Source organism: Zalophus californianus, chromosome 16 (genome assembly GCF_009762305.2).
Source record: "Zalophus californianus isolate mZalCal1 chromosome 16, mZalCal1.pri.v2, whole genome shotgun sequence".
Classification (NCBI taxonomy): Eukaryota; Metazoa; Chordata; class Mammalia; order Carnivora; family Otariidae; genus Zalophus; species Zalophus californianus.
This window is the reverse complement of record NC_045610.1, coordinates 42822394-42838367: the sequence shown is the minus strand read 5'-3', so window position 1 is coordinate 42838367 and position 15974 is coordinate 42822394. Positions and strand designations below refer to the sequence as shown.

At 59.7% G+C, this 15974-nt stretch overlaps 2 protein-coding genes across 12 annotated transcripts; one reads left to right on the top strand and one right to left on the bottom strand.

Annotated features, from left to right (window-relative positions):
- Window positions 1–315: 315 nt before the first annotated feature.
- On the top strand, window positions 316–5574 carry SLC25A39 (solute carrier family 25 member 39). 7 transcript variants are annotated; one of them, XM_027567807.2, is made up of 12 exons: window positions 316–506; window positions 2165–2264; window positions 2397–2456; window positions 2578–2622; window positions 2873–3006; window positions 3368–3435; window positions 3578–3702; window positions 3882–4055; window positions 4361–4500; window positions 4702–4783; window positions 4864–4944; window positions 5040–5574. In XM_027567807.2, the coding sequence occupies exons 2-12, from the start codon at window positions 2180–2182 to the stop codon at window positions 5153–5155; spliced, it is 1110 nt and encodes a 369-aa protein (XP_027423608.1). In that variant the 5' UTR covers window positions 316–506; window positions 2165–2179; the 3' UTR covers window positions 5156–5574. The 7 variants fall into 7 exon arrangements, with proteins under 7 accessions (XP_027423608.1, XP_027423612.1, XP_027423609.1 ...); XM_027567811.2 differs by lacking the exon at window positions 316–506 and adding an exon at window positions 945–1101 and having other exon boundaries at window positions 2897–3006; window positions 4391–4500; XM_027567808.2 differs by lacking the exon at window positions 316–506 and adding an exon at window positions 945–1101 and having other exon boundaries at window positions 2897–3006.
- Window positions 5575–6227: 653 nt separating this feature from the next.
- Window positions 6228–15653, bottom strand: RUNDC3A (RUN domain containing 3A). 5 transcript variants are annotated; one of them, XM_027567800.2, is made up of 11 exons: window positions 15359–15653; window positions 11563–11678; window positions 11044–11192; window positions 10770–10855; window positions 9692–9781; window positions 9509–9589; window positions 9256–9421; window positions 8997–9154; window positions 8103–8240; window positions 7870–7976; window positions 6228–6840 (listed from the first exon to the last, which is right to left on the bottom strand). In XM_027567800.2, the coding sequence occupies exons 1-11, from the start codon at window positions 15463–15465 to the stop codon at window positions 6698–6700; spliced, it is 1341 nt and encodes a 446-aa protein (XP_027423601.1). In that variant the 5' UTR covers window positions 15466–15653; the 3' UTR covers window positions 6228–6697. The 5 variants fall into 5 exon arrangements, with proteins under 5 accessions (XP_027423601.1, XP_027423602.1, XP_027423603.1 ...); XM_027567801.2 differs by having other exon boundaries at window positions 11044–11180; XM_027567802.2 differs by having other exon boundaries at window positions 11044–11177.
- Window positions 15654–15974: the final 321 nt, after the last annotated feature.

Here is a 15974-nt window from a genome sequence, read left to right as displayed (position 1 = left end):
TCAGCTCAGGATTTAAGCCCACCTGTCACCCAGGGAGGCCTCCTCGTGCAGGGTAAAGTACCCGGAAGGTTCGAATTCCGGGCACTTAAACTTCGAGCCCCAGTCTCATCTTCTGTAAAAAAGGGGCCAAATAATAATATACTTCTAAAAGTTTGTGGTTTGGAAGAAGTAACGTTGTGAGAGTAACCACCGCAAAAATGTCAGTCCCCTTCTTCCCTACTCAGTCCTCTCACTGTGCGAAGGAGGAGGAACCCGAGGCCCAGAGTGGTGGTGTAACTTGCCCCAGGTCACACGGTGGGAGGACTAAGCCTAAATTGAGTCCGGCTGACCCAGGGTTTCCTGGCTCCCGGGCCAATCTTTTCCCTGTCCAGCCTGCCTGGCCCGAGTCACAGTTCGTCTAATCCCATCACCCACGGGCGCACGGTACCCAGAGGTGTGCCAAGTGGTTCTGGAGCTGCGCCTCAGTCGATTATCCATAAAATGGGGATTATGCTGATTCCTGTTCGGTAGGTCGCCATTAAGTTGTAAAACCTCAGCAGGGAGCCCGGAGGGTAAATGTTTGTCGTCATTATCTGATATCTCCGTGGTCTTGTTAGAATTGATTCCAATTCCTGCCTCCCGGCAGATGAGGACACTGAGGAAGAGCGGGAGAGCGCGTTAACCCACGCTGGCCTGGCAAGTTAGGGGGAGCGCTGGGACTCCCGGGGGCAACGCTCGGCCAGGGTCCTGGTGGGTTGGAGTTTGTGAGAATACAATGTTAAGTGCGGTGCTGCCGCCGGTCACGCGTGACGTGGAGACCCACGACCTTGGGGCGCTGGCCCGGCCGGTCACCCGCGGCGCGGCAGCGGCGCCGGGAGAGGGGCGCGGCCGGTCCCAGAGAGGCAGCTGGTGGGCGGGGCCGGCGGCACTCCGGGCATGTAGCTGGTCGGCCGGCGGAGGGCGGAGCCTCGCGGCGCGGTTCGGGAGCTGGGCGGGCTCGGGTGCTTTCCAAGACGGCCTTGGAGCGGGGCGAGCGCGCGCGGACCGTAAACCCGCCGCGGAGCCGTCATGGGCCCGCCGGGCTTCGGGCGCCGCGCAGCGCAAGCACCCTCCTGGAGTCAGGTGGGCGGAGCTGGACCTGGGTTGAGGGCCAGGCTGGGGGCGGGGGCGGAGGTGGGCCTCCGGAGGTCCCGGGGAACCGGAGCCGGCGCGGGGCTGGGGGCTCGGAGTCGCGAGCCGTCAGGCCGACCTAGTCGGTCCCATCCGGCGTCCGCTGCGCGCGGGGCCGGAGTTTCTCCGAAGAAAGGAGAGAGCCTGTCTTCCCAAACCTACTTTCTGCCCTCTCGGCCGAACCCCGGCCTCTGTCTTGGGGAGAGAGAGCAGAGAGATTGCCCCTTCTATCCAGGCCTGGGGTACTGGCCCTTCCGGCCTCGGGAGGAGGGTGAGGGAGGGAGGGCCGGGAACCCAGCCTCCAGTCCCGAGAGCGGACGGTCCTTTCGCGGCCCAAAGATTTGTTTACGCGTTTCCCCTATTGCTCGGCCCCACCTTCCACGCCCGGTGACTCGGGGCACAGTAGTGCCCGCCTCGGGAGTGGGGGGCTTAGGGGGATGGCTCTGGCGTCTTGATCTTTGGGTCCCCTGGGCCAAACAGAGCGCCTGCCTCGGTGAGGGAGCACAGTAGTTCCGTGTTGCTCAGATGAGGGAATGGCAGTGGGCCGTTATTGCCCCTTAATCCATGAGTAACTACCCAAGCTTTCTTCCTAACTAGTCCCAGAGTGACCTTGTTCAGGTCATCTCACCTCTCTGAATTTGTTTCTCCACTGGCAACGTAGAGCTGACAAAAATTGCTTTAAAGGGTAATTGTGAGGGTTCGTGGTGGCTCAGTCGGTTAAGCGTCTGCCTTCTGCCTTCAGCTGAGGTCATGATTCCAGGGTCCTGGGATGGAGCCTCGGTTGGGCTCTCTCTTCAGCGGGGATCCTGCCTCTCCCTTTCCTCCCCGCTGGTGCTATCTCTGTCTCCCAAATAAAAAAGAATATATAAAAGTAGAAGGTAATTGTGAGGATCGTTTGAGTTCATATTCAGTGAGTGGATCCGGGTAGAGGGCTGGGTCAAATCCCGAAGGGCCCTGCCTTGTGTCTCCCCCTCCCACTGATTTTGTTTTGTGAGTCCAGCTGACTGTTTTTCAGAATTGAAGCTACAAGATGGCTGACCGGGAGCCTGGGGGCATTAGCCCCCTCCAGCAAATGGTGGCCTCAGGCACTGGCGCTGTAGTCACCTCCCTCTTCAGTAAGATCTGGGGAAGTGGGGAGGAGGCACTGGGGACAGGGGCAGACCAGAGATTGGAGGTGACTTGGTCCTGGGGGAGGGGTCAGGGGTGGGGTCCTGAAAGGAGCCTTCAGACCTGCCCTCCTCCTCCAGTGACACCCCTGGACGTGGTGAAAGTGCGCCTGCAGTCTCAGCGCCCCTGGGCAGCCAGCGGTGAGTGCCCATCCCTGGAGCCCATTTGGGGTGCTGCCTGGGCAAAACAGATCTTCCCGAGGTGGGGTCCCCGGGTCAGGTCGGGGGCTCTCCTGACTTAAGGGACTGCCTTGTATTTTAGAGCTGATGCCTCCCTCCAGACTCTGGAGTCTCCCCTACACCAAATGTGAGTTCCCCAAGCCACAGGGAGCTTGTGAAGGTCCAGGGAAGGGAGTGGCCCAGTCTCCCCAGGGGACCTGAGGGCTCCACAGTCCTGCCACACACTTCCAGGTCCTATCAGCGAGCCCTGTGTCCTGAACAAGAATGTCCACCCAGGGACCACGGCCTCTGCTGGCCCCCCTAGAGATGGGGCTCAGTCCCCCCCCCCCGCAGGGTTCCAGGGCACTGTCCTCCTAATGCCCCCTCCCCTTCCCCAGTGCCCTCCTCTCTCCAACCCACAGGGAAGTGCCTCCTCTACTGCAATGGTGTCCTGGAGCCCCTCTACCTGTGCCCGAACAGCGCCCGCTGCGCCACCTGGTTCCAGGACCCCACCCGCTTCACCGGCACAGTGGTGAGGAGTGGCTGTGCCCCCGCCTGGGGCTCTAGGTGCTCCAGGGGGATTCACGTTGGTCAGGCTGCAGACCCAGGGAGGAGGGGGTGATGCAAAGCAAGTAGCAGTGGCCGGGTCAGCTTGGGAAGGGCTTCCCAAGTGGTGGTGCCTCTCTGCAGTTTTGAAGGGTGAGCGGAAGTCCACTTGGAGCTAAATGCGGGATTGCATGTGTGCCAGCCTGCGGGGCTCCTACCTCTCAGCAGGACCCAGGGCTGTGGGCAGAGATGAGGGCATCAGGCTAGGGCCGAGTCAGGGTGAGCCTCATCCCAGAGCATATTCACTTTCCTCCTTCCTCCTCCTGAATGGGTGTCCACTTGGCCAGGACGCCTTCGTGAAGATTGTGAGACACGAGGGCACCAGGACCCTGTGGAGCGGCCTCCCAGCCACCTTGTGAGTCTCCCAGTCCCACACATTACTTTTCCCGGCTCTACTCCTCTGATCCTTTACTCTCTTGTCAGGTGGCTGGGGCAGGGGGAGCCTGGGAGGTTGGCAGCCTTTGGGAGTCCCAGCTAATGTCTGTTCACACTCCCAGGGTTATGACTGTGCCGGCCACTGCCATCTACTTCACCGCGTATGACCAGCTCAAGACCTTCCTTTGTGGTCGGGCCCTGACTTCTGACCTCTACGCACCCATGGTGGCTGGCGCACTAGCCCGCTGTGAGCACAGCCCTGGGCCCTTGATCTCTCTCTGAGCCCCGGCTCTGCTGGAGCCCAGTCCTGGTTTCCAGCTCCAATGTCTGGCAGTTTAGGGGTAGAGGGATCTCTTGGGCCCCCAGATCCCGGGAAAGGCGGCCGTTGGGCCCTATGGGTTGATCTCTCCCTGCTGTTCCCCCTAGTGGGCACCGTGACTGTGATCAGCCCCTTGGAGCTGGTGCGGACAAAGCTGCAGGCTCAGCATGTGTCCTACCGGGAGCTGGGATCCTGTGTCCGAGCTGCCATGGCTCAGGGCGGCTGGCGCTCACTGTGGCTGGGCTGGGGCCCCACTGCCCTTCGGGATGTGCCCTTTTCAGGTAGGAATCAGGGATGCAGGGGGTGGGGTAAGGGAGCGTCTGGATGACATACAGGAGGTCTACAGTTAAGTCCCAGTTTTGCTGTTACTGATCTTGAAGTCACTTTCTGGGCCTTGAACAACTCATCTGTGAAATGGGCCCAGCGGGCGGGGCAGTCACCCAGGTTTCCAAGAGAAAATCCCCGCAGAGGGCTTGTTACAGAAACTGGCATGCCACAGGCAGCCCTTATTCTCAGGAGGGACGGTTGTCACATCGTGCAGCAGTGGAAAATGGGAGGTTTGGGGCCACCCCACTGCCTTCTCCAGCTGTGACGAGTGTACCTGTATGTCCCCAAGCCCTGTACTGGTTCAACTACGAGCTGGCAAAGAGCTGGCTGAGCGGGCTCAGGCCAAAAGACCAGACATCCGTGGGCATCAGCTTTGCTGCTGGAGGCATCTCCGGGACGGTGAGTTGATCAGGCTGGGAGCGAGGCCAGTGAATATGGCCTTGGGAGGCCCGAGGGTTGTGGGAGGCGCGCATGTAGCTGCCTGTCGAGGAGCAAGCTCGCCCTGCCTCGAGAAGCCCTAGCCAAGGCTGGCAGAGCCTGGCTAGACGCGAGGGCTGGGGGCCCTGGGACTGGGGACCAGCGCTCTTCGCACCGCACCAGGTGGCGGCCGTCCTGACTCTGCCCTTCGACGTGGTGAAGACTCAGCGCCAGGTTGCGCTGGGAGCTCTGGAGGCTGTGAGAGGTGAGGGTTCTGGCTGGTGTGGGGCTGGGCGGATGGGGGCCCAAGTGGGGTCTCACCCGGGCCACCCCTCACATCCACAGTGACCCCCCCACGCGCTGACTCCACGTGGCTGTTGCTGCGGCGGATCCGGGCTGAGTCGGGCACCAGGGGGCTCTTCGCAGGTGAGCATCCATCCGGCCGCGTGTCCGCGCTCAGGAAGGATTGGGGCCCCCTTGGGCCCTGGCCTCTGACCCTAACCCCCTCTCCCCCATTGCAGGCTTTCTCCCAAGGATCATCAAGGCCGCCCCTTCCTGTGCTATCATGATCAGCACTTATGAGTTCGGCAAAAGCTTCTTCCAGAGGCTCAACAGAGAACAGCCTCTGGGCTCTTAAAAGGAGCCAGGGGACCAGAACCCCATCTTTTCCCTGGATGGGGTTGGGGGTGGTGCGGAAGGAGACTGAGCCAAGTGCCTTGTCCTCAGCACTGAGGGGAGGGGCCTCATTTCCCTTCTCCCTCAACTATGAGCCCCAGGGGTATGGGGCTGCCCCTTGAGGCCTGCCCAGCCCCCCCGAAACAGCTTTCTTCCTACTGTTTCTCATTCCCAGGCCCAACAATAATCACTTTTCCACCACCACTCCCCGCCCCAAGTTGAAGACCAAATCTACTAACTCTTCCCTCCCTTTTTGCCATTTCCCTGGGTGTTTGCTATGGCTGGGTCTGCTCCCAGGCGCCACAAAACCCTAGGCCTGGTGTAGTCTGCACCCATCCCTGTTAATCCCTTGACTCTAAAGATGATGAACCTCTCTCCAGTACTTGTGACTGTGGGGTGTTTGGGGGTGGGTAGGGAAGTGGGACTTGGTGAGTGACTTGCACAGAGGAGGCCTGGAAGGGGCCTGGATGTTGGTTTTGACTACCCAGGTGGTACCCATATAGAGGATTCCCCCCCTTTAGTGAGAGCTGGGTCAGGGTGAGGACCCAGGGTTGAGGGGGTGACAGGTAGTGTTAGGGCCATGGTGGGGGGAGGGTGGTGAGACCTCTCCCGATGGACATGCTCTAGTGACAACAGAGGAGGGAGGTTGCTTCGATGGGTCCGCAACTTTGGGCCAAAGCTGAATTTCAGGATGGTGGAAGGAGAGCAGGGCCCTGCCAGGGCGTCTCCTCCATCCTTCCCCCAGGGTGTTCAGTGTCTTCCCCGCTGGGGGCTAAGCAAGTTACTAAGAATATCAGGTTGAATGGGGCATTTACATGTTGTGGTCCTGCCCTGGACAGACCCAACATTTAGGACACTTCATACAAAAGCACCCCACTTCCTGAATCGTTCCGACCGGCTTGCTCCTGGCGGGGGCACACACCCGTCGTGTCTGGTCTAGCATCACCTTGGTTACGGGCCCAGCACTGGCTCTATCAAATTGTGCCACCTCAGGACAGTGCCCAGTCCCAGCCCCCGCACAGACAAAGGTGCCCTCAGTCTTCTGGTTTTTATTTGCCTGATCCCCCTCAGAGCCCCTGTCCTGGGGGCTGAGGAAGGAGTGACTCCGGGGAATACACAGGGACGGACTGGAGAGGCACGGGGGGCGGGAGTGCTAAGGGCTGGACCGCCAGCTCCTGAGGAGGGTGGCAGGGCTGTGCGAAGAAGAGTCCGGTAGGAAGCCAGCCGGGTGCCAGGGTCACCAGAAGAACGGAACAGGCTTTCCCAAGGGCACCCTGTGGCCGTGGTGCCTGTGCGCCCTGGCCCAGCGGGCTTCCCCTTGTAGCCCCTGCTCCCTTGGGCAGAAAGTTAAAATGAGCAAGAAGCAAAGGGTGCCTTTTGCAAGAGACCCATGGCTGGATGGGCAGCGTTCTCTGGAAAAGTGGCCTGGATTGGGGGACTCTGAGGAGAGGTGGCAGGTGCCTGTGCCCCTAGCAGGTGCGGCTAACACTGCCCATGCCGCTCCTCAGCTGGGGCTCAGTGCCGGGCTGCCTTCGGGACTGTCGCTCACCAGGCACTCGTTGGATTTGAAGCTCGCCAGGGACTTGCAGCTGGGGATGGAGGCCAGGGAGCCGCAGAGGCCCAGCATGGAGGGCGTGGGGTCCTTCCCTGGGGAGAGAGGGCGGGTGAGGCCGAGCCAACCGGTCTGCCTGTGTGTGAGTTGGGGAAAGGGGGGGTTGCCCTCAGGTCACCCCCCCCCCCAGGACATTTTCCTCATTTCTGGAGCACTTGGCGTTGTCAAGTAAACCTGGGTAAGTATCTGCCCATGCCCTGCACAGTGCCGGGACACTGTATTGTAATCGTCAGCTTATGTCTCTGTCTCCCCCTGAGGTTCAACCTCTCTGTCTGTTTATTAAACACACGGTGAGCACTTGTTCCGTTCCAAGCACTGGGGATACAGAGAACGGACGAGACACGGTCCCTGCCCTCAAGGAGCTCACAGTCTTGTGGGGGGGGGGGAGACAGACACACAGACAATCACAGTGTGGTGGGGTTCCACGTCCACAGCCTGCCTTGTCTCAAAGAAGATCTAAAGTCATCCAGTACAGTATGGTGTTTGGAAAGAAAAGGCAGAAGTCCAGGCCCTGGGAAAACTAGGGTAGGGAACCAAGGTGAAGCCGGGGGGGGGGGGGGCAGGGGGGAGGGCAACACAAAATGCATGCGTTGAAGTCCCGGACATTCGCTTGAAGGGAGCCACTAATTTGGCTCTGAGCTTCCTGGCAGCCAAAGAAAAGGGGGAAACAATGGTCAGGCAAGCAGTTCACAGTGCATGAAATAAGAGCAAATTAGGCGAAGAATTCCCCGAGAACCTGTGAGCCCCTTGAGGATGTAATGATGGCAAAAAGCCATTGAGCCCCCACCATACGCTACACTGGTGATTAATCAGCACCCCCGTGTTACCGCTGAGAAGGGCTCAGCAAGGTGAAGTGATGGACCAAGCTTGCACAACCGGAGGAGGCGCTGCTGGGGTTTGGAGCAGAGTCTGCCCAACACCCCAAACCAAGCACTTAAATGCTGTGCTAAGCTCTCCGGAAGGGCTGAAGGAAGGAGGGACTTGGTCAGGGTCTGACTGCAGGCCCCAAGGCCTGGCCTCAGCCCTCCTTGGAAGAATGTTGGGTGCTGGATTGGGGGGCTCACCGATGGGGCCCCAGGGTTCCTCATCCCGTTTGCCCTCTCCCAGGCGCTGGGAGTCCGAGCTCAGACTGGCTTCTGCTGACAGCGGCTCCGTGCTCATGAAACTGTGTCTGTGGTGGAGCAGAGGGCTGATGTGCAGGCAGAGGCCTACAGCCTGCCCCCCCCCCCCCCCACGAACACCTCTTCCCCAGTAAGGGCCAGCACTCAGGCCCAAGCTGAGCCTGGCTGAGGCTTACCTCCGGTACAGCTTGGGGTTGTTGGCACCTTCTGCCCCATTGAGCGTTCCCAGTGATGGCCATTGGTTGACCAGGGGCGTGGTGAGGTCTTTGGAACCCTGGGCCAGGGGAACGTGGTCACCGGGGATCAGACCTGTCCTGGGATGGGGAGGAGGGGTCAGGCCTGACAAGGAGAGGGAGCAGAAGTGGGGAAAGGGGGCTCAGCAAGGGGTGGGGGGGTTATGAATGAAATCTGAGCAGCAGAAATGGGGACAATGTTGAGGACCAGAAGGGCAGATCCTGGGAGTCAGTGGAGGGTACTGAGGGTCAGAGAGGAGATGGGGATTTAGTTTGCTCATGTTCATGATGGGAGTTGGAGGGAATAATGAGGACTCAAGTCAGGGTGATGGAGTGGGTAGAGAATAGAGTGGGAATCCTGAAAGGTAATGGAGTATCTTGGGGGATCATGCTGGGAGGTCACAGGGTGATGAAAAGGTTTAGGCTGAAGCTATCAGAAGGATGAGTAACAGTGAAGTCAGGGGTCACTGTGGGGATGATAGTGGTTACAGATCAGAGGGGTGTTGAACAGAGGGAATAATGCGGTCAAGTCGAAAGTTGCTGAGTAACATCTGAGGTCCTTCTGGGTAATGTTGGGGTCGCAGCAGTAACGTTCTGTAGCCATGCTAGCTGATGGATGAAGTGGGGCGCCGGTTTTGGGGGGTATCCCTGGGTCTCATGTTGAGGGTAATTCAGTTCACTGGGGAGGGGGTCTTGGGGTGGAGGTGAGGGGATCAGTGGTTTGATGCTGGCGGTTGATGGCGCTGGATGCTGTTATCAAGAAAGGTGATGTTAGAGTCAGTGGGGGCGATGTGGTCGGGGTGGCCGGGACGGGGACAGGGCGGCGGCGGCGCTCACAGCTGCTCCTGCAGCTCCAGGATCACGCCTTCCAGCTCCCGCTTCTCGCGCTGGTTCTGCGCCGCCGCCTCCTCCAGCTGCAGCTGCAGCCGCCGGTTCTCCGCCTCCAGGTCCTTCAGCTGCGACTCGCGCAGGCGCACCAGCTCCTCCAGGTAGCCCTGCGAGGCGCCGGCTCAGCCCGGGCGGCCGGGCGCGGGGGTCCCAGCGGCCCCCCGCCCGCCACCCCAGCCCCGCCGCTCCCCCGCCGCGCATCACGCACCTTCTGCGCGTAGACGATGCGGAACTTCTGTTCCATCTTGTGCCATTTGCTGTACCAGCTGTCCTCGTCCGTGACGAGCGGCAGGTACGGGTGCTCGGGCGAGTTGTCCTCGCTCGTACTGCTCTCGGCGCTGTGCCGCTCCTCCTCGTCGGTCAGGTAGTCGTAGCTTGGGGGAAGGAGCAGTGGGCACGGCCCGCCCTGCCCGCCCGCCCTCCGCCGTCCCCGCACCCACCGCAGCAATCGCGCGGCTCACCTCTGGGTGAACTTCAGGTAGGGTGTGTAATCGATGACCACGGGGGTCTTTCCGTCCAGCACTTCGCCCTTTAGGCAGAAGCTGGGGGCGGAAGAACCACAGGGTGGGGGGGCGGGTATGAGGGGATGCGAGTGTGAACATTCTCGGCTAAACTCCCCCCGCCCCCGCCACCCAGACCCCTACCTGAAGTCTATGGCGCTCAGTCCGATCAGCATCCCGGTGAGGACGGTGGCTTCCTCCCGCAGCATGATGGCTCCCGAGTCGTAGAAACGTCTGCGGGGGGTATCGAGGGACTGATGGTGCAGCATCCTCATCCTCCCAGGGAGACCCCATCCCTCATACCCCTGGCTTACTACCAACAGTAGTAAAACAGTACAGTAAGACCCCTGGCTTACTACAAACCCTTCCTAGAGGAAGAAGGAGGGATCTCTCCCGCTAACCCCTCAGGTGTGGATCTTGTCTCTCCCTCAGAGTGGCGCCCACTGTGTCTCCCACGTATTAGAACATGTGTTCCGGGAGAATACTCTCTTCCATCCCCTGAACTACCTCTTTCCCACCAAGTATGGGATCATCCAGATCCGTAAAGTCAGGAAACAAGTTCTAATCATTAGTGCTTGACATACAGTAGGTACTCAAAAATATGTTGATGTGATCTCTGAAATGTGAGGACAGACTAGAAATAGAACCGAGTAAAACCATCAGGTTGTATGTGACCACTGGCACTGGGGGGGGGGGGGGGGCAGAGAGACATGCCTGCGACTGTACTCAGTTTCAGACACACATCCTGCCTGTGACCCCTGCCCCTGAGACCCAATCTCTCTGCAAACTCATAGTGCAGGGACTCAAGCTCTGCACACTGGGACACTGTAGTCCACCGGTGGCAAGTACAGACTGCTGCCCCTGTTTAGGGAGTAGGTAGGGCTCTGTGTTAATAGACCATGGAACAAGGCCAACAGATCAAATGATACATAGTTGAGGCTTGTTCAGAGGCGTGTCTAAGGTAAGAGCTGTGAGATCAGTACTGTGGAGTGATGGAGAAGAATGAATTTGACTTGGAAGAAATGGTGGTGATGCTAAAGGTGTGTCTGGGACTGCAAGCTCAGTGGCCAGAGGATAGTCTGGGAGAGGGAAGCTAGCAGTGCATGCTGGGAGTTGTAGTCCAGGTACTGAAGGTTGCTGTAGGAACTTAAAGATCAAGTTTATTTAGGCAACGAAAGTGCACACTGGGACCTGTGGTCTGAGCTGATGGAGAGGGTCTCACCTGGTGGTCCGGGTGTCCCTCAGAGCTGTGGTGATGTATTCCGACATTCGCTTCTCCATCAGTGCCACCCGGATCCATGCCCGGCCCTGGAAAGCACACTCAACTTTCCTTGTTGCCCTGAAGGGACCCAGGAGCGCACCACTGTGTCTAGATCTCCTGTGGCTCTTCTACCCAGTGCCCGGAGGCAGAGTTGAGGAACAAGGAGCAGGCAATCCCCCCTGTATCCCCCTGCAACCAACAGCTGCCCTGGCCCTGCCTATCACAGGCCCCTCACCTTGGCTCGGGCTGTGCTGATGTTCTCCATGTTCTCAATGCTGCTCACACAATTGTTGGGCACTTTGCTGCAAGCCAGCCGGATATAGTCCCAGAAGCCCCGCTGCCCGTCCGAGCTGAACCAGCTCACTGGACCTGCTGGGGCACAGGCTGAGCCAGGGCAGGGAGGGGGCTCAGCAAAACCAGGGAGTTTGTAGAGGGTCCGTGAATGGGGTACACACGTGCATAAATATAAGCAGCCCCACCTGCACATAGTTCCTGCCACAAACGTGTGCGCACACACACATGTACACACAGGGCACGTACCTGCATGCCCACTGATGGGGCTTGTGGGCACCCACTGTATGTGGCCAAAAGACCCCCTCCCCTCTTTCCAGTTGTGTGCATGGCCTAGCCAGAATTGGGGCCAGGGTCAATGATGGGGTTCAGAAAGCCACGAGGTAGATCAGAGTGGGTGGCTGGAAGCTAAAGGCTGGGAGTTGGGAGGGTTGGACAGTGGGGGATAGGGAGCTGGGCCCACCTTTGAAACGGTGGCTGAGGATCTGCTCTAAGATGGCTGCAAAATTCACAAACTCCTCGGATGAGTCATCGATGGGCTCCGCTGTGTATTTCTCCAGCAGCGTTTTCACAGAGAACCTGGTGGGAGGTGGGGAAAGGGGGCAGTGGGGTGTCCAGTGAGAAGACAGGGTAATGGTGGTAGAGGAGGGGTGTTAGGCAAAGAGAGGGAGTGAAGGGCAGAGGGGAGGTCATGAAGAGCACGGGCGTGGGAGTGAGGCACGGGAAAAGCCTGTGAGAGACGGGAGACAGGCAGTGACCACAGAGGCGCTGTGACATGGGAGTGATAGAGTGGCAGGTGGGAGACTGATTGACAAACGGGTGACAGGAGAGGTGACAGCCAGAGAAAGGAAGCTTTAGGAATAAGGTATGAAAGGGGACAGAACAGTAGGTAGGCAGAGGAGGCACCTGGAGTCAGGGGGCTGTCCCAGAGCCCCTTTCTCTTGCCCACGCTTCGGAGTTGCATTTTTGATGGGTGTGGCTTGGGGGTCAGCTAGGAGTTAGAAAGTGGATTTGTACCCCTGCCCGGAGCTGTCTTCTGCTACTGCTAGAACAAACTTCAGTCCCTTCTGCTGGGGGGGGGGGGGGGGGCGCGTCACTTGGGCCAGGGCATGTGAGTTGAAACTAAGCACATGGAGCGTGGGCCTGCAGGGGTGGCCAGGTGGGCTCTTAGCACATGGATGCCCCCCTTCCCCCTTCTCCTTCCTAGTTTGGTCGCCCACACACCAGCTGCCCAGAACCAGGCAGTGCAGAGCTGGGCTGGGGCGGGGTGTGTGTGTGTGCATGTGTGCAGGGTGTGGGTCTGACACACACACTGGGTGGGAGGGGGCGTTGGCAGCAAATTTCTGGAAGGGGTCTTAGAGAGGAGGGGAACCACGGGAAGCCAATAGGGCTGAGAAACTGGAGCCCAGCAGCCCTCATTCCTCTCTGCAATCCTGCTTGGAGCCTCAGCTACCTCTGCAGTCCCTCCCCCTACAATCTCCACCTGCCATCCCTGCAGTGGGGTGGGGCAGGAATGAGGACACGGCTGGCAACATCCCATTATTGCCCTATTGTGGGTGGCAGAGCAGGAGTGGGGTATCCAGGGATACAGGGGCTGCTTGGAACTGCCCTTTCCCCCCTAAGCTTATCAAGCCCTGTAATGTGCCAAGCACTGCATGTACTCCTCATCCATCCTTACGACAGCTCTGGGAGGTAGGTCCTCTTAGCATCATCCCCATTTTACAGATAAGGTGACCGAGGGTTCAAGAGGTTGACTGATCTGTTCAGAGTCACAGGGCTTGTGAGGAGTCAAGTAAGTCTGTCTGATCCCAAAGCCCTTGCTCTTTCTGCTACATCCTGTGGCCTCCTGCTGGCTGTCACAATTACCAAGGCCTAGGAGCAGCCCCTGCCTCCTCTGCCTTCCACTCTGCAGGTTCCAGCCATTAAGCACTGGCCTCTGAGGCTCTCAGGCCAATGGCAGACCTGAACCAACTGACCCCCCTCCCTTCTCTTTGGGCTTAGAGCTGGTCTGGCCTGAAGTCAGAGCCAGGTCAGTGCTGGGGTTTGTAGTAGGGGGAGGCGGCCTGGTGGACTCAGATCCTGTTTCCTTGTGATACCCTTGCGGCCTTGGACAAGTCACTTAATCTCTCTGAGGCCCAAACAGGAATAATAGTACCTGCCCCAGACTCCAGGAAGGACTAGGGGAAGGGGCTTGTGTATAGCCCATTGGGCAGGGGTGGCCAGGAGCAGGGCCATTAATGGGAAGGTTGGCCCCACCAGAAGGAGCCTGTGCTTGGGGCATTAGCTGGGCCTCATTGTGCAGCACACACCACACCACCCCCCCCATGATATTTTCTGGTCATCTGGGTCAGCCCTCAGTGGGGGCCTGGGGCTAGTTTCAGCATGGCGGCCATCTGCCATCCATCCTCAGGGGTGCTGCAGAACTGGCCATCACCCCCGGGAGCCCCATGGTATGCTCCCTATTAGGAGGTGCAGTGGCTGCTGCAGGTTACTAGGGAGAAAGGGAGGCCAGGGCCCAGGGGAGCCCTTGGCCTGCTAAAGGGAACTGTTCTGGGAGCTGGAGGCGAACCACATGACAGGGATGAGGTGGCAGAGGCCCGAGGGGTTTCTGAGCCTTTGTCATGCCCCCAATCCCCTCTAAAACTCTATCCCTCACACCCCAGCTCTAAGCCCACTTTCAATCCGCCAGAACCTCTGTTCCTCCAGCCTAGGCCAAAGGGAGCTCCCCCCCTTCCCATACACTGGGGAAAGCAGACAAGAGAAAGAAGTATCTTCTCAGGGACAGGAAGGGTATCATCAGGACAGGGTGATTTTCGTGGGCCAGGCACTGGGCTAGGCTCCTACGTGAATTATGCCATTACTATTCCTTGGCGTGGCTGTTACATCTACAGTGGGGATGATGAGGCACCCAAGGCCCAGAGTGGTTAGGAGACTTCCCCACAGTTGCACAGCTAATAACTGATGAAGTAAGAGCTTGACCTTGGATCCTCTGGCCCCAAAGGCAGAAACCTTTGTTTTATACCAGACTGGCAGGGTTTGAGGGGTGAGGGTGGAGGCATCGGCCTGTACTTTGGGCTGGGTGGGCCATTGCTACACTCATTCCTTCTATAACATTCCAGGCATTTTTACAGAGGTCTGATGTGTATAGCACCGTGCTAGGGACTAGGATATAATGGTGTGAGACAGATGCAGTATGGCTGGGTGTGTGTGCAGGAACCTGGAAGGAGATATGGGAGGAAGAAGCCAGGGCATCAGGTGCGCGCTGATTCCTGGGGGAAGGAGCAGGGCCAAGGCTTGTGTATAGACAGGTGGGGGTGGCGAAGCAGGACAGTTGAGCCTGCACTTGGAGCACCCTGCCCTCAGAGGTGGCATGGCGGGGGTGGGGGGCGGGAGGGGGAGATTGCAGATGGAGAAGGCAGCTAGCAGCGGGGGTCCTAGAGGGAGGGAGCAGGGCAGGTGAAACTGAGGGACGGTGGCTACCTGCTCAGGGCAGGGCAGTGAAGGTGAGTCACTGCAGGGCTGAGGCGGGAAGGTTCACTTCCTGGGCCCCCAAAAAGCAGATGAATCTTCCCAAAGCTGCAACAGCTCCACCCTCAGGGACCAATGGCCCTGCACTCCCAACCTCCTCCCTTGAACCCAGGAGACCCAGGCTTCCGCAGTCAGACCCTCAGCCCTCCCCATGGCAGGCACAGTGCCCCTCACCCTTCACTGGATGGATTCAGGGGCTTTGCCCACACCCCCAGTTGACCCTGCCACAGGCTGCAGCTGTCCAGAGATGGAGGAGGACACCGATCTCTGCTCCCAGGTTTGAGCATGGGAAAATCTCTCAGGAAAGCCCCACCCCGGAGAGGCCAGGCTGACAGGGGTGGGAGTCAGGGCATGCTTGGAGGGCGCTCTTCAGTGCTTCCCTGCCCACCCCGCCCCCGCCCCCAGCAGGGGAGCCAGCCATCCCACCCCTCCCCCTCACACACAATGTCACTTCCTGGTTTTCACAGGAAGCTGCAGTGCCAATGAAACACCCCTCAACCCCCAGGCCCCGGGCTGGGCATAGGCCTGACTTGGCCTAGAAGGGTAGGGACCAGACCTCCAAATCCCCTCCTGGTCTGGGCCTGAGGGACTGTGGACGCGCTCCTCTTAACTCTGTGCTTCCTCCCTTTTCTCCGCGGCGGCTGTGCATCCTCCCGCGGGCACGCTCAGTCCATATTTTCGCAGCCCGCCCCGACGCCTCTCCCTGACCACCCCCCGCCAGCGGCGCCCACCTGCACACGGTGATCAGGTTCCTACGCTCCACGGCCACATTGCGGGAAGACGCTTTCTTGGAGGACAGCCCCAGAGCCATGGTGGTCTGGACAAAGCTCGCTTCCATCCAGATGTGCGGCCACTGCTGCCGCCACCAGCTGCCCCCCACCCCGCCTGGCGCCCCGGCCCCCCGCCGGATCACGGCTGGGCCCTCTGCCCGCCGGGGCCCCTAGATGCCTGCACCGCCATCCCCCTGCCGCTGCTCCCGCTGCCCGGCCCCCTGGCACCCTCCCCCGGAGGCGATTCCGGAGCAAAACAAGGCCGGGGAGGGAGCTCTCCGAGGTGCTGAGCCGGGGCCCGTCACCCCCCTCCCTTAACCGCCCGCCCCCCCCTCGGCCGGTGACGTCAGGGCCGTCGGGCCCCGCCCCTGGCAGGCCGGGCACCAATCCGCAGAGGATGCAGAATTTGGGGGTGGGGGCTGGGGCCCCAGGGAGGACGGAGGGGGTCCCGGGAAGAGGCAGCTATTGGAAGGAGAAAGAAAGGGGCATGTTGCCTGTTCTCCACTCCCACACTCAGGGCCGGGGACCCCTCGCCTCGCGTCTTCGAGTTCCGACGACTGACCTCCCTTGTTTCTGA